General features: G+C 38.6%; 4 protein-coding genes across 12 annotated transcripts in view; 2 read left to right on the forward strand and 2 right to left on the reverse strand.

The window, feature by feature from the left end:
- The window catches only part of LOC126375567 (helicostatins), a 346,624-nt gene that overhangs the window by 131,607 nt on the left and 191,683 nt on the right, over nucleotides 1-23,334 (forward strand). Inside the window, exon 1 of one of the 5 annotated variants that reach the window (XM_050022560.1) lies at nucleotides 10,305-10,333. The exons of the other annotated variants lie outside the window; for them this stretch is intronic. The gene's annotated coding sequence lies outside the window, so the exon portion shown is untranslated. Of the gene's footprint in view, nucleotides 1-10,304; nucleotides 10,334-23,334 lie in introns of those variants that run through there. 5 annotated transcript variants of the gene reach the window in all.
- The window catches only part of LOC126375444 (calpain-D), a 219,965-nt gene that overhangs the window by 47,435 nt on the left and 149,196 nt on the right, over nucleotides 1-23,334 (forward strand). The gene's annotated exons all lie outside the window — the stretch shown is intronic.
- On the reverse strand, nucleotides 582-9,869 carry LOC126375519 (prostatic acid phosphatase-like). The gene is made up of 6 exons (XM_050022489.1): nucleotides 9,612-9,869; nucleotides 8,703-9,056; nucleotides 5,003-5,182; nucleotides 4,013-4,133; nucleotides 3,000-3,211; nucleotides 582-1,543 (listed from the first exon to the last, which is right to left on the reverse strand). Exons 1-6 carry the CDS (start codon nucleotides 9,777-9,779, stop codon nucleotides 1,364-1,366), a joined length of 1,215 nt encoding a protein of 404 aa, XP_049878446.1. The 5' UTR covers nucleotides 9,780-9,869; the 3' UTR covers nucleotides 582-1,363.
- LOC126375457 (transcription initiation factor TFIID subunit 1-like) overlaps nucleotides 15,031-23,334 on the reverse strand; it is a 50,799-nt gene continuing 42,495 nt past the window's right edge. For all 3 annotated transcript variants that reach the window (XM_050022386.1, XM_050022385.1, XM_050022383.1), the window contains 2 exons: nucleotides 19,488-19,589; nucleotides 15,031-17,966 (listed from right to left, as the gene is read on the reverse strand). In XM_050022386.1, coding sequence (XP_049878343.1) covers nucleotides 17,781-17,966; nucleotides 19,488-19,589 — 288 coding nt within the window. In that variant the 3' untranslated portion in view covers nucleotides 15,031-17,780. The remainder of the gene's footprint in view (nucleotides 17,967-19,487; nucleotides 19,590-23,334) is intronic.

Raw genomic sequence — 23,334 nt, forward strand, 5'->3', positions numbered from 1 at the left:
AACAGTGGTGAAATTATGAACCATCACTTAATTTATTTACTTACTAATAATGTACAGCCACATAACATACATTAAAACATTTTTACATTAAGAAGGTAACGGTATTGTAACTTAATATGACAATTACGGCGTACATAACTTATACAATTATAGGTATCAGTTGTCATAATTATAAAATTTTATGTTTTTGTAGATGTTTTGGGTCTATTACAGAAACGACATACAACCAGGAGGTCTTATGTGCAAAGTGATTGGACTTTTGCACCTTATCGTACATTCATCGCAAGGTGAACTAAGTACTCACATCTCACCGAGCTTTCTGTTAGACTAACGTGATAATATTTTTAAATGTGTATGAAATTGTAACGGAGGGAGTTACGACAGTGGAAGAAATTAGGATAAACTTACAGTTTATAACGCTAATGAATAATCCAGTAATCTTTCACTTCACAAACACTTACAATCGTCGGACATGCATTCCATTTAGAATTTTAGTTAGGTTTTCACAGTTTATGTGGAATTTTCGTTAGTAAACGATGCGAGATAATTGGGTAGTTTCCTAGGTCAAATAAAGACAGATATAAAACTGACGATTTATTTACAGATATAAAATAGAAAGATTTATTTATTCTATGTAACTTTGAATTTTAATAACAAAAAAATTTATAATAAGTGCAACATCTGTCATCTGTCACGTTTTTCTATGACGTCACATGTAGCTTTTTAATACAAATTCAAATGCAAAAGCAACTAGTTTGACTATGTCACTTTATGTGTCAATTCCATACATTTTTATCAGTCACTGTCGATTGTCATAATTGTTAGTAACGTGGCACACCCCGGACACTTCATACAAAACACTTCGTTTTACACAGACACTACACATTAACGTTATCGTACACGCGCATCTGTGTGTGTGACGTCTGACGCCATACGATAGAATACGAAAGTAAGACCGAGGGGGTGAGGTAAACCTAGCTCAGTCGCTGGTGGGGAGCGGAGAGTTGCCGTTCTATCATCATCATCATCAGCCCATTAACGTCCCCACTGCTGGGGCACGGGCCTTCCCTATGGATGGATAGGGAGATCGGGCCTTAAACCATCACGCGGGCCCAGTGCGGATTGATGGTTATTAACGACTGCTAATGCAGCCGGGACCAACGGCTTAACGTGCCATCCGAAGCACGGAGGAGCTCGAGATAAAAACTTTTTTTTTGTGGTCACCCATCCTATGACCGGCCTTTGCGAAAGTTGCGTAACTTCAACAATCGCAGACCGAGCGCGTTTACTGCTGCGCCACCGAGCTCCTCATGCCGTTCTATACGTAGTATTATTCCTTATTCTATGAGCATCATAATAGTTGTTATTCGAGACTGTCCACATCCATATCTTCATAGAATCCACACTCGTCGCGCCAGGTTGCCACATCCAGGAGGTATGGGCTGGTGATGTCGTAGAAGCTATCGAAGTCACAGAGCTGGTTGCAGCCTCCAACTGTCAGGTACTGTTTTTGGCCGTCGTGAGGGTTACCCAGGTAGACTGGCTGTTGGGACAAACATGACGATATTATGATTACTAAGAGATAGGTAGAAGTTTATATTGGTTAAGAGTAAGCGCCTATTGCCATGTCGACCATAAATCGTGGAAATCACGTGATATCAATTACCTGGAATTCTATAGTCTCTGCTTACCCCGGTGGGAAATAGGCGTGAGTTTATGTATGTATGTATGTATGTATCAATTACCTATGATCCAACATAATACAAACATGACGCCGAAAGGGTAGGCACAGGTGTAAAGTAATACTCCTCGCCAGCTATATTTAAGGCGAGCCTATTGTCAGTACCCGGGCACAAATCCTAAAAACCACGTGATATTAATTATCATTAATTCAAACTCATGAAGTTAATTCAATGATTTAGCGGGGTCTCCTGGTACAGGCATATTTTGCTTAAAAGGAGGCTCCAGTAACTAGTTTAAGAAAAAACATGTAAGAAAAGAAAATAAATACTTTTTGATTATTTTTTTTATTTAGAGCACGATCTGGGATTCGAACCCGCGGTTTACCGGGTGAGAGCCTTCAGCGCTCCCCATTTGTCCGGCCAAGTAGTTAATGCCATCTGCGGCAAATGTACAATAAGTCAAAAAAAAAACCCGCGGCATTAGTATACTAAGTCACGCACGCCACAGATTATGTTACTTTCGTACAATTAGGTGGCAAGCCGGCAATGTTCTAACCAAACTACGGATCACAAAGTGATTTTTGTGACTATGTCATCACCGCGACTCGAACCCGGGACTTTCCGGATGGAGGCTGCAAGTAATAATGATAACCCTGACACCAGGATTGATAAGATCAGAAATCAGAATCATTTATTCAAGAATTTTGAATAGCAATTTTATTTTTATTCTTTGCATTGTAACTATGCTTTTCACAGTTTCTCGGAAGGAGAGATATACATTTTTACGTACATACATAATGGTGCTAATTCCTGTAAATACCATCTAATTTTATTTTAAGTTATATCTGTCATCTTCTTATCCGCCGAAAAGGAAAAGGACGGGTAATCGACAAGCATAAAATTTATGGAACACACGTCAATTTTAAGGACAAATCTAAAACAACCGTCTAAAAATTTTACATCAGTCAATAACCCGACACAGGTAAGTAGACAGCACGTCAAACGGATTGCATACCAGCGACATACCTTTTTGATTCGCCCGGGTTATTCATTCATTTACTCATTCTTCCTAAAATTAAGACCTGTGACTCATCCGTCCCTTTCCTTTTCGACGGATATGAAAATAACGGATATAACTTAAAATAAAATTAGGCGGTGTCTGCAGGAATCGGGGGCCAATGTTTTCATAAATATATTGACTTGCGACCGTCAGTAGGTATATTTATTTCTCTAAACAGCTCCCTTAAAGAGTCTCTAAGAGAGATCGCCCATTGACCTTAAAAGCCATACGATAGAAGAAGACATAACAAAACTTACCAGAATAACATACTGTCCTGTTTTTACAATTCTTCGCAGCTCCAAAGAAAGTAGGGCTCCATACTTCGGAGCCCCTTGTCTAGGCTTCACTTGAGTGATGGCTTCCAGAGAATATACATTGATGTCATGCCCAGAGTATACTCTGACTCTCTGTGTGTTATCTCCAGCAATAACTTTGTTGGCATAAGTGAAGAATTCATTCAGGAATGGACCTGGAAATGATAGCATAAACGTTTTTTTATTTTTTTTACGTGACTTAAGAATTCTTTTCAGTTTCATACTTTTGCGATGGAAAATTCCACTCATTCGAATTGTTTGCATTGCGCGCTTACTTTTATATGCACGTTTACTATTAATGTCAAATTGCAAAATACATAGGTTGTTTTGAAAAGATTTTTCAAAACTTTTTTGTAATAATGAGTAATAAAAATAACATTTAAGTAGGACGTTGACAATAACTTCAGACCCAGAGTAAACCTGACGAAATTAGAAAGGATTTATAATATTTTTTTATTGTTTGTAGGTTCTCTAGACCCTCAAGTAGTGGTAAAAAGGTGTAGAACTCATTTAGTTTAGTTTATTTATAAACAGCGTCCAGTTGTTGAGCGTTGGGCTCACGATCCGGAAGTCCCGGGTACGAATCCCGGTGGGAACATATCACAAAATTCACATTGTGATTCCTAGTTTAGTTAGGACACTACAGGCTGATCACCTGATTGTCCAGAAAGTAAGATGATACGTGCTTCGGAAGGCACGTTAAGCCGTTGGTCCCGGTTACTACTTACAGACGTTAGTAAGTATCCGTTACATGTGCCATGTCAGAGGCCTTTGGCGGCTCAATGGTAACCCTGACACCAGGTTTGATGAGGTTGGTAATTCACCTCACAACTCACACGATAGCAGAAGTTTCTATGACAACAATAATAATTTCGATCATCGAATGGCATGGCAACACTTACGCCATCTATTGTCGCCCTAAAATAATGAGAGAGAGAATGTAAAAATAATATTACCAGCTTGCAGACTGAGGTATTTGTCGTCACCATATATAATATCCCAGGCGACATCACTCGCTGCCTTGATTTCAGGCATTAAGACCATTATTTCTTCGTTGACATCGTAACCTAAACTGAGCTGAGAGAGAAATAATAACATAACAACGCTTATGTTTTTGTCCCGTGTTTCTTATTTTAAACACATAAACAGCCTATACACGTCCCACTGCTGGACATAGGTTATTACTCTAGCCATAGAGGCAGCCAATCAGCTCGCGACACCAAACACTTCAGGACCCCGATACCGACCCCGCCGGCGTGGTCGACGATTTCCCTCACTCAGCGCTTATCACTATCGACCCACTAGGGTAGATTAATTCTTTCAAATATTTTTCCTCTCAGACGACGCCCTGAGCCGAGGTTCGCGCCGAACTGGGCACCCTCAGGCCTGTTGTCTTAAACGTTGTATCGGGTGAGAGCCTTCAGCGCTCCCCATTTGTCCGGCCAAGTAGTTAATGCCATCTGCGGCAAATCTACAATAAGTCACGTCAAAAAAAAAAAGCTGGACATAGGCCTCTCCTCAATCAGCCGGAGGGTGTATGGAACATACTCCACCATACTGCTCCACTGGGGGTTATGAAGGTGGTTTTTGGCCGGCACCAACGTCTAAACGTGGCTTCCCTATAATTTTCGGTCAATCAGGTGATGCAAGCCTATAATGTTCTTAACAGACAAGTCAGTCTCACAAAGTGATTTCGGCAATGTCCGCATCGGGAATCGAACTCGGACCTTCAAATCGTGAGCGTAACGCTCTAACCACTAAACCACGGAGGCAAAAGAAAAAACCGTCAAAATCGGATTTGTACGTGACAAATTAGAAGTTAGGTTACTGACTTTACTGAAGATTTGACTTTGTGTCAAAGGTGGTTGCAAGTTTGAGTACTTGGAGCTCTGCCCATCACGAAACGGATTACGGGCGTGAGTTTAATTAGTATGAAAGAACCTTACCAGACTGACATAGACGTTGTGCACACCGGTAATAAGAAGCGGTAAAGCAGAGATGTTTACACCGTTTATGTTTGATACTTTCTCAATGACTTCAGCAAATGGATCCATTCTAGGTTGCTCAGACAATAATGCTATTTTCTCAGCAGCTATCAGAAGAGGGCAGTTTGCTGGCGCGGTGTTCTGAAAAACACATGTAGCCATACAAGTAGGACATCGTAATTACTACTGAGGGGATGATTCAGATTATGATTCTGAGTTAATATCAAGTGGAATTTTCCAACGTAAAATTCATTATTTTTTTGTGTTTTTTTTTAAATTATTTTCAATACCATCCTTTTGCGACGGAAAATTCTACTTGATATCAAATCAAAATCATAGTCTGAATCACCCCAGAGCTTTCATTACGGTGTCACTAACACCTGTATAAAATTTGGCAATTTTATCTAAATCGGTCGAGTGCTTCCTAGTAATAATATAATTAGGTATGCATTTATTATTATTATTAATTATAAAAGCATCTATTTCAGTCTAAGGACCGTCAACATTTGTAACTACGGAAATAGGTACCTACATAAAACTGATGATTGTAGGTTAATCCGAATATTTAAATGTTAATGTTTAAAACACATAATACCGGGATCTTACTGCGTTATTATCAGGGATATGAGACTCCCGATATTTCAACACTGTTGCAAGTGCCATGATCACGGGACAACTGATGAAATTGGAGTGGAGTAGGCAGATCCATAATTTTCTAAAGGTAAAGATATCTACCCGGTTTCTTTGCCGCTTGTTTCTACATTTGATGTCGGAATGTTCGTAACCATCTGAACTCGCACCAAACTCACTACTACAAACCGCACTCACTGTGTCCTCGCGTTTTGTCACCACATTAGGCCGTTTTAAGTTTTTTACAATACCTATCCTAACAAAAACCCGGTATTATGTGTTTTAATTATGATAATAACCGCGTAAACCTTAAGCAATGTACTTATAGAACAGACTACTTCACAACCTAGTCAAATGAGATACTTTTAACAAAAGTTTTCTTAATAATATACAGGGTGTTAGTGACATCGTAACGAAAACTTTGAGGGGTGGTTCAGGCCATGATTCTGAGTTGATATCAAGTAGAAATTTCCGTCGCAAAAGCATGGATTGGAAAATAATTAAAAAGAAAAGAAAAATTTTCATGAATTTTTTGACGCGAAATTCCACTTGATATCAACTCAGAATAATGGTCTGAACCATCCCCCTCAGTATTCGTTACGGTGTCACTAACACCCATACCTACTTATATGGCTACCGTATGTACTTGTACGGGGTGTAAGTGTCATCGTAACGAATACTGAGAGGCATGATTCATCTGATTATTCTGAGTTAATATCAAGTGGAATTTTCCATCGCAAAAGTATAGAATTGAAAATAATTTAAAAAAACTAAAAAAAATCATGAATTTTGCGACGGAAAATTCCACTTGATTTTAACTCAGAATCATGGTCTGAATCAACCCCGTCAGTATTCGTTACGACGTCACTAACACCCAGTATGTCTAAATAATAGTAATTAACACGACGAATTTATTAAAAATATCATAGAAGGGAAGATAGAAGGAAAGATGGAAAGGGGAAGACCAAGAAGAGCTTACAGAGAAGGCGAACATTGTATCCTATAGGGAAGCCAAAGAGTTGGCCTTTGATAGATAGGATTGGAGAATAGACCGACAAGGGCGTGGCTCTTAAATTAATGATGATGAATGTGGGATGTATGAAAGTGTAGACAAAAGATTAAGATAATATAAGATGAACGAATAAGAGAGAGAAGTACGTGAGACAGAGATGCAATATACGAATGTGAAAGAGAAAAGATAAGAGTGAAGACGTGTTCGGTTGAACAGAGTGGACGAGCGAGAGGTATGAAAAAAGAAAGGGACATAAGAAGAATGGAGGACGACGTGTGTGCGCGTCGCTGAAGGTTGTTTTCTCTAAATCGAATATTAAGGTGTTAATTCTATTCTGTACTGTATAATATTCTGGGTTATTATTTATTTACGAAGACGAGCGGTGATAACCCAGTTGGTAGAAAGCTTGCCTCTCACTTTGAAGTCGCAGGTTCGAATCCAGCACAGGCCTAAACCAATGATTGTCGAATTTGTTTTCGAATTTATGTTTAGATCATAAATGGTTATCACGTGCCCAGCGGTGAAGGTAAAAATCGCGAGGAAACCCACATTCCCGAGAAATGAATTTCCGGAGGTACGTGACCTAACCTGTATTGGGGTGGTTTTCTCTTCGCGGGTTGGGAGGTCGGACACGCAGTCGCTTCTGTAAAAAAAAACCGGACCTATCAAATCTTCAGGTTAGGTAAGCGGACCCTGTAAGAAACGGGATAATGCTAGGCAAATGATTGTGGGTTATGAAGACTTCAGTGTTTACTATTGCTATTTATTATTGCTGAGCTTCGTTTTCGTTTATCTATCGATTTTTATTACTTTTTCAATTATGAACAAATTGTGAAGTAAACAAATAAATGATAATCACTGTCTTATTGACGTTGATAGTATTGGATTGCATCGAATGCGCAATTGGTGGCGACTGGATCTTATCTATGCAACCATTGCAGCCATAAAAAATAATGCTTTGTCCCTGTCGATCTGCGGCCGACCGGTGCGGGACCATTGCCTAACACACACACACGTACACACTCCTACATCTTATTCGTTCAAATATTTATTTTATTAACTTGCTCACGATTGTTTTTACTTGTTTTTCTTTATGAGTTTGCACAATATATAATTAATATATTGTACGGGACTGTAGACCGCACGCTATGTTCTATGGGATGCTGGTTCTAAATAAAAACAACTATTTAAGATTTGTTTCTGTACAGTTGTGTCTTTTCCTAAGCTATGTTGTGTAAGGTCCTATTGCGACCTTCCTAAAATAAACCTCGAGTTGCGAGGTGTGCGAATTGTGTGTGTTTTCGGCGCCGTCTCGCCCCAGTTATATACGATTTTACGGTTCGCAACTAGTGGGCTTTGCGCGCATTAAGACGAGTCGGCGCTGCGAATGAGGTGAGTGTAATTTTATTGGAAAAATAATAATATCACATACAATCGTTATCACAATATTTTCTTAATTATACTTATTTAACTATCTATATCTTTATTTCAAAATCTAAGCTATTTACAATAATTTGTTAAACTATGAAATTATGAGATCGTTCTGGGCGTCGTCCGGCACATATATATTATACTTATTTACATCTATATTTTATTTTATTTGTAATTATATTATGTAGTAATTATATTATGATAATATCTAAGTAACCTATAATAGTAAGTAAGTATATGTACATATGGTGGCGCGATGTCCGTACTTCACTCATTACTCAGGTCTTACAGAATACCAGCGTCGCGGCTCACGCCGCGGCATAAGCTGAGTGAGGACCTTTTATACGGGACACCATCCACTACACATGGGTAAGCCGACATGACGTCACATTTTAATTTAGGTATAAGTTTCTGTGTTCGTTTTCCATGTTTCTATATAGAAAATATTTCGTGTGTGCGTTGACTTCTGATGTGATGTCATTATAATGTATATATATGTAATCCGTGTCTGTGGTGTCCTAAATAATAAATGTTTCTTTCTTTCTTTCTTTCTACTTTCTCTCTCTCTCCCACAAGTCTGATACTTACAAAGTCGTATTTAACAGGAACGGTAGTGTACGGTACTGGATCCCAATTAATCGTATCACTCCAAGAATCATTAGTAACAGGGTACACAGCGCTCATGGCAGTGAGTACTGTCTTTTTGGTTCTAGTCGCGTCCGTTGAACGAATGTATATCTCTGATTGGTTATATTTTGTTGACAAAAGTTCGTTGTATCGACGGCGGATGAACTCTCCGGTTTTGAACCCTGTCCTTTTGCCAGCGTCCGTCAGTTGTCCATAACCCCAAGGCTCAATCAAGGCCAGAACATCCTCATCATCACCTTCGGGCACCAACGCCAACGTGGTGCTGATTGGGGTCCTGTCTCCATGACGATGAATCTGTAATGAATATTTTATATAACGGCCTCCGTGGTCCAGTGGTAGAGCGGTAGGCTCACGATCCGGAGGACCCGGGTTCGCATCCCGCATTACAGGCTGATCACCTGATTGTCCGAAAGTAAGACGATCCGTGCCGTTGGTCCCGGTTACTACTTACTGATATAAGAATGTAGTCGTTACATGAGTCATGTTAGGGGCCTTTGGCGGCTCAATAGTAACCCTGACACCAGGGTTGATGAGGTTGGTAATCCACCACACAAGAGAAGAATAATAAGTCCTGAAAGAGGGCAAACGTCGACCACGCCTGCGGGGTTGGCAGCTGCATCACCTATACTTATTTTATGAACGTCTAGGGCCCTGAGCTGAGATTTTTCTTGCAGTTCCTTCTCCCCGGCTACACAGGTTGTGAGATGCTGCAGTAGTTTTAGGCGGATGAGACGTTCGTTATGTAAAAAAAAGACGATTCAAAGTGTAACTATGTTACCTACTGAATAAAGATATTTTTGACTTTGGTAACTATAAAATATCTATGTTAGTATATGGAAAAAATCTTACCATGAAAGCAAATACAAGTTCTGTGCCCGCCGTGACATCATCAGTCGCCCCAATACAGCCAGAACTGATTGCACTTACTGCTACCAGCAGTACAAAGCAACTAATAAGCGCCATTTCAATATTGCTGGGCAGTTTTTGGAACTGTTTCAATGAGTGATACATTCTCATACGGTAGTAAAGCTTATATACCTCCCAGGTAAAGATAGGTTTACGACTTTTTTTATTGGTTGACTGCCTTTGCACGCGACTTCGTCTGCTTGGTTTTCTATAATGTCGCTATAAGCACTTGAAATCCATTCCTATAAAAATACAATACTACATACATACATACTGCAGTTGAAACGATGGGTCCTTGGGGTCCAGAAGCAAAAATGTTTGTTAAGGATGTCTCAATGCGTCTTATCGGGGCTTCGGGGGAAGCTAGAGCTGGTAATTATTTCTGTCAGAGAATTAGTCTGGCGATTCAGAGGGGTAATGCTGCCAGCCTGTTGGGCACCTTGCCTCGATGTGACGCATTGTAGGAGGTGTTTTATTTATAAGGTGTGTTTGTTTTGTTTTTAGTTGTTTGAATAAATTGGCGTAATACTACATATGGAACAAGAAACGTACGTACGGTACGTTAATATGTATACACTTTGGTTCCATGTCATATTAACTTTTTTGACAAATTAAACTGTAAGTCTCACTAAATGTCAAATATGTTAGTGCGGCAGAGTCCTAAAGTGGGTACATTATATTGCTCATGACTGTACGTGTAGAGTACTGCGGGGCGGAAGGCAAGAGGGAAACCACTGCCCTATTTTTCCCTAAAAAGTAGCATGGAGAATGCTACACCGATAAAAGAGTGGCTCATAAATTAGTGAGTGATAGAACAAGAACTCCCCGCCCCGCGCTATTTTGTATCGGGCTCCGGGCTAGATTTACCTCACCCCCTCTGGGTCGTACTTTAGTCTTAATGGCTGTAAGCCGCTAGGAGTGAGGGGGAACGCATGCGGAGTGTTTGTCTCGCTCGCACTTACGCGGAAAGGTGGGACACGGTAAGAATAAGATATTTGTTTTCGGAGTGATTATGTTACTTTTGATGGGATGGGTGACCACAAAACGAAAAGCTCCTCCATTTTCATCAAAGTGTCAAAGTTTTCATCTCGAGCTCCTCCGTGCTTCGGAAGGCACGTTAAGTTGTGGGTCCCGGCTGCATTAGCAGTTGTTAATAACCACCAATCCGCACTGGGCCCGCGTGATGGTTTAAGGCCCGATCTCCCTATCCATCCATAGGGAAGGCCCGTGCCCCAGCAGTGGGGACGTTAATGGGCTGATGATGATGATGTTACTTTTGGGCAATCGGGGTGATCAGCCTGTAATGTCCTAAACAAACTCATCACTAATTTAAGAGCCACGGGCAGTGGTTTCCCTCTTGCCTTCCGCCCCGTAGTCGGTGACGCGAGTGAGATGGCGCCCAGAGGAGTCAATTTCAAAGCCGTACTGTACCTGTCCTCCGCCTCTAAATAGTACTGACAGTTACTGCTGCCCTCTGTCAGGTTTCAGGTTACAGTCCATGTGAATTGCCCCTTCCGTCCTGCTTTGCCGTACCGATGACTCCCATCTCCCCCTCTGCAACCGTTCAGGTCTTCACCAGTATACCTGGGCAAGGGTTCATCGTTATACGAGTACACTGTCAGACGCGAGTGCGCTCAGAGTAGTCTATTTCAAAGCCGTACTAGGACTCCTGTCAGCCTACCCATTAGGGTCAATTAATTCTTTCAAGTAATATCCTCTCAGACGACGCCCTGAGCCAACGTTCGCGCCCAACTGGATACCCTCAGGCCTGTTGTCTTAAATGTTGTACCGGGTGAGAGTCATCAACGCTCCCAATTTGCCTAGCCAACAAGTTAATGCCAATTGCGACAAATCTACAATAAGTTACGTCAAAAAATTTAAGTCTTGACAGACAGAATAACTTTCGAATTTATATTATTAGTACGGATTTTATTTGAGTGGATTTGATAGTGACAAGCAAAAAATGTTTAGTGTATAGAAATTGTTATCTACGTTGTATTGATTAGATAACTTTTTAAACGTGTTCCGCGAAGTTCACCATTAGACAGCGCCTTAATGCAGCAGGGCTAACATATCGATAAAATTATCGATCGATTAAATACATTTTGTCGAAATCAATAAGTTTGTTTTTTTCCCTAACCGTTTTTTTTTGTTTTTTTTCTTAATCCGAAATCCGTTTATCCATATCGCACAGTGGATCGACGTCATACAACAGTCCGGACATGCGTACTTGATACTATATAATTGGATCGTGTACTAGGTTCAAGATAAATAAATTATGAAAGTCTGATTACTAAATAAAGACAGATCTAGAAGTAACGAAAAAAAATTTCGTTTTTCTATTTTTCTTGTTTTTCAAGAAAAACAAGAAAAACTTTATGTAAAAAAGCTTATTATAAGATTAATGACTACAACATTGCTTTTATAGTATTAAGGAATTTCTAGATTATAAAAACTAAATTTTGACATTGTTAATTAGAGTTTTATTATTATTTTATTTTATGATTGATTTGTATTATAAATAATTATTATTTAATTGTAGATGCATGTGTAGCAACAACATAAATTTGCATGCTTACTTGTAAGCTGAAAACACGGACTACTGTATACAATAACATCTGTAAATACTGTTTTCTGGCAAATAAATTATTCTTATTCTTATTCTTCTTACCTAAATGATAAAAATATCTGGATATATATTCAATACCAGACATTTTTATCATTTAGGAAGTCATTAATCTGATAATAAGCTTTTTTACATAAAGTAAGCTTCACATGAGCTTTAAATTTATTTTTTGACAAATTTAAAATATTATCTGTTATTTTATTGTAAAATAATATTATTATAATACAGATACCTATGTTTATAATTGGTAATCGAAAGTAACTTTTGAATCATAATAATAAATACACTTACTGCCTGTCCCCGCTTGAAAAAGATTCACTATTCGGGTATACATAAGACTTTCTCGATAGAAGTTTGCCGCTAACTAATATGACCTTTTAAAAAGAATTGATGTGAAAGAAGTTATCCATTTTCGTAAAATGTATATCGTAAACGAGTATTTGTAAACGCAAACCGAATGAGACGATGATAATGATTAAGTATACAATTAGTTCATACCTAGGTAAGTTAAAATAATCCTACATACCCATTCTTCGAAAAAATAATGAGTAACAATAACCCTATGATAATAATAAGAACAGGGTGCAATGTACGATATTGCTCCATATTTTTCTCCAGGCGTTTACCTCGCGGATGCGATTTTCTCCGAAAAAGCACAAAACTAGCAGCAAAAAAGAGAAAAAGAAGAAAAAGGGAAAGAAAAGAAAGAAAGAAGAAGGAGAAAAGAAAGGAAAAAGAAAAAAAAGGAAAAAAGAAAGAAAAAAAAGGAAAAGGAAGGAAGGTGGGGAAAGGGAGAAGAGAAAGGGTATATATATAATATATATATGTGAAACTCATACATGTAACTTACAAACTTGTACACCATCATAGTATGCAAATAAAGAATATTGAATATTAAAATTTTGTTGAATAATATTCTTAGTACATGTTTTTACACGTCTACATTGATGGCTTGCTTTAAATCTCGAATAGAAAGGTTTACTTACTATGAATTGTTTATGCCACTCGTTCTAAAAACTATAAAGGTTATATTGCATCTTTGTATGCTCATTTAAGCAGAAAAGCATATCGTGTTATTAAATGTATACAACATAATAACAGCTATCATCGGATTTCGGATAGGGACCCAGACCTACGGGGTATAACGTAGAACCCTTGCCCAGAGATACGGGTGAAGACCTCAACGATTGCAGAGGCGGAGATGGGAGCCATCGGTACGACATGCAGGTCGGAAGGGGCAAGTCACAGGGACTGTAACTTGGAACCTGACAGAGGACAGCAGTAACTGTCAGTACTATTCAGAGGCGGAGGACAGGAGTCCTAGAACGGCTTTGAAATAGACTACTCTGGGCGCCATCCCAATCGCGTCAGACAGAGTACTGCGGGGCGGAAGGCAAGAGGGAAACCACTGCCCTATTTTTCCTTAAAAAAGTACCTTAGAGAATGCTACACCGACAAGAGCGTAGCTCTTAAATTAGTGATGATGAATAATACCCATATACTTAGCCTCCGTAGTCTAGTGTGTAGAGCGCTAGGCTCACGATCTGGAGCTCCGGGTACGATTCCCGGTGAGGACATTGTCGAAATCACTTTGTGAGACTGTCCTTTATTTGGTAAGGACTTTTAGGGCTTAAATCACCTGATTATCCGAAAGGAGAACGAGTCCGTGCTTCAGAGGGCACGTTAACGTTGGTCTCGGATATTAGCCGTAAAAACTCCTGCACCTCCAGCAGCTGCTGCTGCTGCTCCTGCTCCTCCTCCTCGCAGTGATTGACACCTCCGGTTCATTGAGGGGAGGCCTGTGCCTAGCAGTTGGATGGGTGAGTGGGTTTTTGGTAAGTTATGTATTTTATAAAACGATTGTTATAAGTAAATACCATGCGATACGGAGTTATCATTAATAGCTCGGTATTTAAAATATTTCACCTTTTGTTTTTGTAGGCAACATTTATAACAATAAAAAGGAAACTAAATGTCATGAAGAGGAAGAGGAAATGACTGAAAACCAGCGCTGGATGGCGCCATAACATGGCTCCATGGCAGCACAAGCTGAGCCATTTCCTTTCGCCCGTATTCGCAATATTGATAATTACTTAGTTTATATATAGCAAATGTAAATTGTTACTGGCAATAAATTTATTTTATTCTTATTCTTATTGAAAATCGATTCATTTCTTTGTCATTTAGATAAGAAAATACATGTTTGTCATTTATGTATTGTTTATCATTTATCTATTACTAGCGTAAAAAAATCAAGTAATTCGCTATCACGATTTCAACTGTTACTTTGTAAGATATCTAACACTACCCTTTCTATTATTCATTTTAAAATTAACAGTTGTCAATCGTCCATTCCTTTCCTTTGAGCCATTGGCCCCGATTCCTGCAGACACCTCCTAATTTTATTTTAAGTTATACCTGTCATTTTCTTATCCGCCGAAAAAAGAAAGGGACGGATAATTGACAGCTCTTAATTTTAGGAATAATGAGTAAATTAATGAATAACCCGGGCGAATCAAAAATCCGTATTGTGCGACAAACGTTCAACCACTGGACCACGGAAGCTGTTAGAGATGAATTATTCTTGATGTGGTCGGCCATCGATCCTCGACCCACACTAAAAAAGGAAATTCGTTAGGTCAAATTTCCACAAAGTTAATAAGTAGTAAAATTGTAGAAAGACCGATTGCTCACTAATAAAGGAAGATATATGCGCAAACAAATGAAACGACATAATTAAAAAGATCATTTTTATTACAAAAAGAAATTATATGTACAAAAGTAAAAAAAAAGATTTAATTAGCATATTTACAGTCGAGATGTAGAAAACAATATTTACAAGGGAGAAAATTAATCAGAAATGTTACTAACTAGGCTGAGGGCTGGGGCTAGCTTTGAAGTGCTCGCCTTCAACTCGCGTGAGACATATATCTGTCTCATCTTGCAAATGACAAGTTCTGATGTGATACGTGAAATGGGTATATATTTTCGAACGTGGGTTGAAAGCGAGCGATTCAAAAATGACGCCCCTAATGAGCGTGTGATTCTCTAACGCACTGTCATCAGCGCTGCGGTTGACGCTGGATGAACCTACGCGAATAAATGATTTGAATTGATTTTGATTTGATTTTTATAGAACGGCAACTCTCCGCTCCCCACCAGCAGCTGAGCTAGGAGTGGGTCTTAGTACATCAAGTTCAAATAAATATATGAGATGCTATTAGTTCGATTCCCATACATTTTATACCCAAACTGGATACGTTTTTTTTTTGACGTGACTTACTGTAGATTTGCCGCAGATGGCATTAACTACTTGACCGGACAAATGGGGAGCGCTGAAGGCTCTCACCCGGTACAACGTTTAAAGACAACAGGCCTGAGGGTGCCCAGTTGGGCGCGAACCTCGGCTCAGGGCGTTGTCTGAGAGGAAAAATATTTGAAAGAATTAATCGACCCTAGTGGGTCGATAGCGATACGCGCTGAATGAGGGAAATCGTCGACCACGCCAGCGTGGTCGGTGTCGGGGAAACTGGATACGTTTGGGTATAAAATGTATGGGAATCATCTCTTATATTTATGACGTTACTTTTACGTTTATACGTTTATTATATTTTAAACAATTAATCCAACCTTGCGGGTCGATAGCGATAAGCGCTGAATTAGGGAAATCATCGACCACGCCGGCGGTATCGGGGTCCTGAAGTGTTTGTTATCAATGCGCCTTCTATACGGAGCTGATAGGCATCATCATAGGTTAGGATCCTCCTAACGCCCCGGTTGCTTTTAGAGAACCACATAAGAGACAAAAATTGCGACATTTAAGTATAATATTTTTTCGAAAACTTGTGCGTGTGATGTTTTAAATCAAGATAGATTATTAACAAGTTTTTAAACATGCATAATATTGAAATAAAGTAAGTTCTATAATGTCGTATTACGTCGCTTCTTGTCTATACTTAAACCCTAATAATTATAATCTCTTTATTACAACTATAAAGTGACGTATTTCTTAGGGGACAATAAAATCATGATATACAAACAGTGCCACAACTAACTACTTTTTTAATCGCAAGCATCATTATATTTAAACCTGAGTTTAGCCTTAAAATCTACTTGACTGGATAAACTGGGAACGTTGAGGGCTCTGAGAAATTTTAAGACGACGTGCCTGAGGGAGTCTAGGCAAGCGCTCGGCTCAGGGCATTGTCTCAGGGAGGACATTTTATTATAATATTAATTAACGTGATTTATGGTAGGTTTGTGTTGTGTTTAATGGTGTTCACTACTTGGCCGGGTATTTGTAGCACTGTTTGACTTCATTTTTTATGATTTATAATACATTGAGTGCCGTTCGTGTCCAACGAATCGGCTCCTAACACAAATTCAGTGTGCTATCGTTGGAAACCCTTTTAGTATGTCGTTGTTACATTTAAATTAGCAACAATTTACTTATCTCGTATAATGGTAATAGGCTGGTCATTTGGGTTAGTCTACGTTTTTAAAAAAAAATCTTTATAAACTTTACGATTGAGTGCGTTTTCCAAATTGACGGCAGGAAACAGTAGAAGCCTATTCTACTATATACTGTCGGAAAATTGATATTATTCTGTTAAATTTCTACGTCAATAAAAAAAAGAAAAAATAGATTTTCAGTAGTTTACAAATTAGCTTGATATTGGAAAATAATGTTTTAAGTTGTTGTAAGTGAGTAGGTACAAAACATATTTTGTTACAAAATTGTTTTGTTAGTAAAACATTATTTTCTTTAGAATCCAGTAATAATTTATGGCGCATCGTAAATATAACTATGCGTTTACTTTTATTTTTATAAGTACCAACTTCTTATGTAAGTACTTAGTTTAGAAACATGGTGTAGATTTTAGAGTTCAAAAAAAATATATAAGGATTTGTGTCCGGTTAATGGCATTAGGCTTAGACATTAATTAACATAGCAGGGAGTGGGTGTATAATTGTATAAAATACACCTCTGCCTACCCATTTGGGGATACAGGCATGATGCTATGTTACGTTATGTTTTGAAGACTACTTTATCGTTAGAAAGATGACAGCCACATGACGGCAATGAGTTACATCAGTTGATGTGAGTCAAGCACTCAACCTTTTAGGGTGGTATTAATAAACTAATCTCAGCTTCGAGACTGCCCTCAAGATCATGTCAATGTGACATGAGCAAAAACAGGGATTTGAGCATGGTCTTGAGGGTAGTCTCAGCTGAGATTAGTTTATTAAAACCATCCTTAATTATCAATTTGGACAGTTAAAAAGTAAATCGACATTAAAAAATATACATATTTAAAAAGAAATCTGACTTCGCCACATTGACTTGCGCACAATTTGACATTTTTTTTAGGTTCACCCCAATTTTAAAGTCCATTTCTAGGATCCCTACATTTAGCACCTTGCAGCAGCGTTTTTCTGACATTGTTGATGATTTTTATAATGTCACTGTTGCAAGGCAGTCGCCCCTAGCCATAGTACTGAGGGCCATGGTACAGCTGGTCAGCTCGACGATCTATGACGACGAGGTTCGCATTCTTAGCCGGGAATCCGTGGTGGTAAACCCATTTTTTACCACCCGCCTGGCCATGCTTTTGGGCTCGCGCGGACCCATGCTTGCCATGGCTATCGTGTGCGCCAGAGACGGAATAGCCCTGGAAAATGGAAAAATATTGCCTTTATTAGTATACAATGTAATGTAATGTAATGTAATGCAATATAATGCAATGCTATGCAATGTAATGTAATGTAATTCAATGCAATGCAATGCAAAAACTCTTTATTGCACATAAAAACATACTTATTAAAAATACATTATTATAATCAGATAGGCGGCCTTATTGCTAAGGTAGCAATCTCTTACAGGCAACCTTTGAGTATACGAAATGAATTTAATAAAAAAAATGTAGCGGGATAGACAGTGTTGTAAGTAATTTGAAAAATATACGTATACCTAGATAAACTAAGTATATTAAAAAAAACATAGTTGACAATAAAAATGATTAATAAATACGTAATATACTTAGTAGACGTATAGTATACTTATTGTAGGTTTGGCATTACCAACATAGCCGGACAAATGGGGAGCTGAGGGCTCTCACTCGGTACAAAAATTATAACGACAGGCCTGAGGCAGCACAATTACTTGCGAACTTGGGCTCAGGGCGTCATCTGAGAGATTATATAATAAAAGAAATGATCGACTCTAGTGAACCGATTGATGGATAGCGATAAGCGCTGACTGAGGGAAATCGTCGACCACGCCGGCTGGGTCGGTATCGAGATCTTGGAGCCACTTTCATGAGAGAAGAGATCAAGCCGAAGGGTACGGAATTTATATAGTATATCACTATTTTTGCAACCCTGTCATAAGAACTGATGAAGAAGAAGAAAAAAGGAAGAGTTGGTCGTTTACATTAAAACTGGAGCTTAGAGTCCTGGTAGCTCAGTTGGAAAAAACTTGACTCTCACTGTGAGATCACTTTTCGAATTCATGTTTGGTTCAGTGAAGGAAAATATCGTGAAGAAACTCACATTCCGAAATACGTTTCGGATGCGACTTAACCTATAAGTATTGCGCTGATTCTTCCTTCCCGGGTTGGAAGGTCAGACAGGCAGTTCTGTAAAACACCGGACCTGACGAATCTTCAGGTTAGGTAAGCGTATCCTGGGAAAATGGTGATGATGACTTACAATACAATACAAAAACTCTTTCATCATCATCATCATCAACAGCCTATATACGTCCCACTGCTGGGACAAAACTCTTTATTGCACTTGAATCACATTAAAAATACATTAGTATTATAATTAAATTGGTAGTACAACAGGCGGCCTTATTGCTAAGGTAGCAATCTCTTCCTGGCAACCTTTAGGTATAGGATATGAATTTAATGAAAAATGTAGCGGGATAGACAGTGCAAACAAAATAAAAAAATAATAATAAAATGTTGAAAAATATAAGTAGGTACTTATAACTAGATAAACTATATTAAAAACAATACATAGAAAGCAATAAATAATGATTATAATAATATATAAATACGTAAATATATACATACATTACTATGGAAGGAAGGAAACCATGACAGTACTACAATACCTAATTTATAAAGAAGAAGATGTAAGAAGAATGGAGTAGAAAAGAAAAACGTTATAAAGAAGAGGAAACTTACCTTATGTGCATGCCCTTGTCCTCCTTTAAGAAGGTGGCCGGCTTCACCCTTCGCACGGTCGTGGTAGCCAGCGTTGAGGTTCCCCTTCTTAAAGTGTCCGCCCTGGAAAAAAACATACAAACATTTGTTACTTAATAGTCACTGTAGTTCTGCGATTGTTGATGTTAAGCAACTTTCGCAAAGGCCGGTCATGGGATGGGTGACCACAAAAAAAAAGTTTTCATCTCGAGCTCCTCCGTGCTTTGGAAGGCACGTTAAGCCGTTGTTTCCGGCTGCATTAGCAGTCGTTAATAACCATCAATCCGCACTGGGCCTGAGTGATGGTTTAAGGCCCGATCTCCCATCCATCCATAGGGAAGAACCGTGCCCCAGCAGTGGGGACGTTAATGGGCTGATCATGAGTCACATCATGATGAGTCACTGTAGTCTATGGTACACCAGCTTGCTTCTCAAACGGCGCCAGTTCGAACCCCAGTACCTGACTTGCACACTTGCAACACTTGTTATTAATTTATCTTAAGTGCAGTTGTCTAACACAGTTGGCTCGACCATTACATTTAAATTTAAAAATACCTATATTCAGTAAGTAACATAGTTACACTGGTATCCTCACCTTGAACACCTGATTACTAGAGTAAGAAAACTATCTTGGTTATTTAAATCCTTACGACACGTTGTGCCCAGAAGATCATGCTTAAAAAATACCAATACCTCCTATAACCTTCTAAACTATATTTATATATCTCTTGTACAGTCTGTAATAGTCTATTGCATTCCAGTATGGGGAGGTGCAGTCAAGACTCGTCTTCTTGACCTAGAGAGAGCACAGAGGTCGCCAATTAAAGTCATGTATTTTAAGCAAAAGAGATTTTCTACAGAATTTTTATATAAGGAATGTAACCTTCTTACTATTCGGCAGTTGTACATTTTGCATTGCATTTTGAAAAAAACATAATAGTCTAACTTACAACCCTTTAATACAAAATAAACGTAGAAAAGACGTTATCGTTAATGTTCCAAGAGTTAAAACTTGTTTTGCGCGGAGACAATTTTATGTCAGATCGGCATACCTGTATAATAAAATTAATAAAGAAGTGTATATATATGATAAAATATATTTATGAATGTAAAATCATTATTTCTAAATGGCTTAAATCTAAAAATTACGAACAGATAGAGGCTTTCTTAAAAAATAATAGAATAAAAGGGTAGGATTATTTCAAGCATACACACACACAAACACACACACACACACAATCACCTATATTTTTTTCATGCATTTGTTACCTATAGTATGTAAGTTACATTTGGTTGTTTGTTTTACTTATTTGTAGTACCTACAATGTGTTTTCTCGGGAAGAGCGGTGTCTCCTGATACAGGCGCTACGCTTAAAAGGAGGCTCCAATCACCTATAATAGTGTATTGGTTTTCTACAAATAAAGTATTTTGTATTTTTTTTGTATTGTACACTTTATATCGTATTTTTTTTAACGAACGTCTCATACTAAAACTACTGCAGCTTCTCACAACCTGTACACGTATAGCCGGGGAAAAGCAGCTGCAAGAAAAACCTCGGCATAGGGCCCTAGACGTTCTTTTAAAAAAATATATATAAACGTCCATACGGCTCATTACTTATCACATACACGAGTAGTACTTAGACAGATAAGTATAATACACGAGTTTAGACAATAAACACTTTAGTACACCTCTTTCGGCGTTTATCGCAAGCGCAATAGGGTCGATTTATTATTACAAATATAATCCACTCAGACGACGCCCTGAGTCGAAGTTCGCGCGCAAAAGGGCACACTCCGGCCTGTCGTCTGAAATTTTCATGTATCATGGTATAAGAAGACCAGGTATGCTCAAGACTGACAGCTAGCATTTTCAAGTTTAGCCCAGCTGACGTCATCCGACCCTGCGTTGCCATTTCGTAAAAAAAATTACCCACGTCCAATGTTTTTAATTTACTTTGCAAGGAAATTTTGTACTTTTAGTAAAAGATTTACGTACAGTTTTAATGATTTTTGTATACGTGACAAATATTAGTAATTAAATACATTCGGAGGGCACGTTAAGCCGTTGGTCCCGGCTATTAGCCGTAAAAACACTTCCACCAACCCGCAGTGGAGCAGCGTGGTGGAGTATGCTCCATACCCCCTTCGGTTGATTGAGGGGAGGCCTGTGCCCAGCAGTGGGGCGTATATAGGCTGTGTATGTTATGTTATGTTAAATACATTAGTCAGTAATTCACTTAATTTTCAATAATAAAATTCGCGTCCTTGGAATGTTGGAGGTACCACTTGAATGGTAACACTTATGTTATCAATGGGCTAGCAATGGCGGCTTGTCATAGGATTGAGCATACCTGGCCCTCTTATACCAAGCCGGGTAGAGAGCTGAGCGCTCCCCATCTTTCCGGCCACCGTCTGAGGCAAATCTCGATAGTTCTTATCATAGTTAAGTAACTCTCTCGTGTATTTGTTCCTATTTACCTTAATTAGTTTACACGTATACTTATAGGTAGGTAAGTCAATTATTTCCCCTCTGTTTACCTAACTACTGTGGGATTTAATTAGTTAATTATGCTAATCATGTTGAACGCTGGTATAGAGAAAGGAAAGTTCCTAGCGATATCGTATTTCACATGTAGATGTTGATAGGGGCTTATAAAAACCTTTTTGTTAAAGATTTTTTTGCATTGCATACAGTTAACTTCAACCGTAATATGGAAAAAAGTTACTGTGTGGTACCAGCTTGCTTCACACACGAGGAGAGGAAGTGTAAGTAAGTGCAGTTTTTTTAAGCGGATTTTTAGTACGGCTTTGAAATATAATAGGCTAGTTTCCAACTAGTCAAATCAGTTACTTTTTACTAAACGTCAAAACACGAAATTACTATGGAATTTGTATGAAAAAGCAAACCTGTGACGTCATAGAAAAACGTGACAAAATGTCGCACTTTTTATTATATTTTTCTGTATTAAAAAATAAAACGTTTTTGACACCTTTAGATCTGTCTTTATTTAGTAATCAGAATTTCATAATTTATCTTTGACCTAGGAAGGTACCCAATTCTCTGGGCGCCATTCTACTCGCGTCAGACAGAGTACTGCGGGGCGGAAGTCAAGAGGGAAACCACTGCCCTATTTTGCCTAAAAAGTACCATGGAGAGTAAGAATGGAGAATGCTGCACCGACAAGAGCGTGGCTCTTAAATGAGTGAATATTTTATTAACAATAAAAGGAATGTGGTCGTATGTCTACTTCAATTAAGCATATTATTAGTAAATTTGACATAAATATGAGGGTCTTTCCAGGGTCTGCTCCTCAATTACAATATAGATGGCGCTGTAAGGATTTTCCTTCGTTTAACCTTGACGTATGCATCTTTTTGTAGAGATATACGCATCTATTTGTATATTACATCGTTTTGTATTGAAAACCGACACAGGGATTGTGTCCTCTAACATGATGGACTAATGTTATGGGCGATAGGCTGATCCCTTATCACCATACGGTTCATCATATCCAGCTTACGACATCGTATCAACAGTGGCTGCAAGTTGTCTTTGATTACTTGTGGCTCTGCCCACCCCATTAGGGATAACGGGCGTGAGTTTATGTATGTATGTATGTTGTATTGAAAAATCTTTTTCACTTAACGACGAAACCAGATTCGTCAGGACATTGCAGGCTGAAATCATCCGAATGTCCGAGAAAAAAAAAATAAGTCCGTGCTGCGGAAGGCAGGTAAGTACGTACGTAGTCTTTGTATGAGCCATCTCAGGGCTCCGTGGCAGCTCAATATAACCAGAGTTGATGAGTTTGATCGACGATCTCAT

The sequence above is a fragment of the Pectinophora gossypiella genome, chromosome 19 (genome assembly GCF_024362695.1).
Source record: "Pectinophora gossypiella chromosome 19, ilPecGoss1.1, whole genome shotgun sequence".
Taxonomy (NCBI): domain Eukaryota; kingdom Metazoa; phylum Arthropoda; class Insecta; order Lepidoptera; family Gelechiidae; genus Pectinophora; species Pectinophora gossypiella.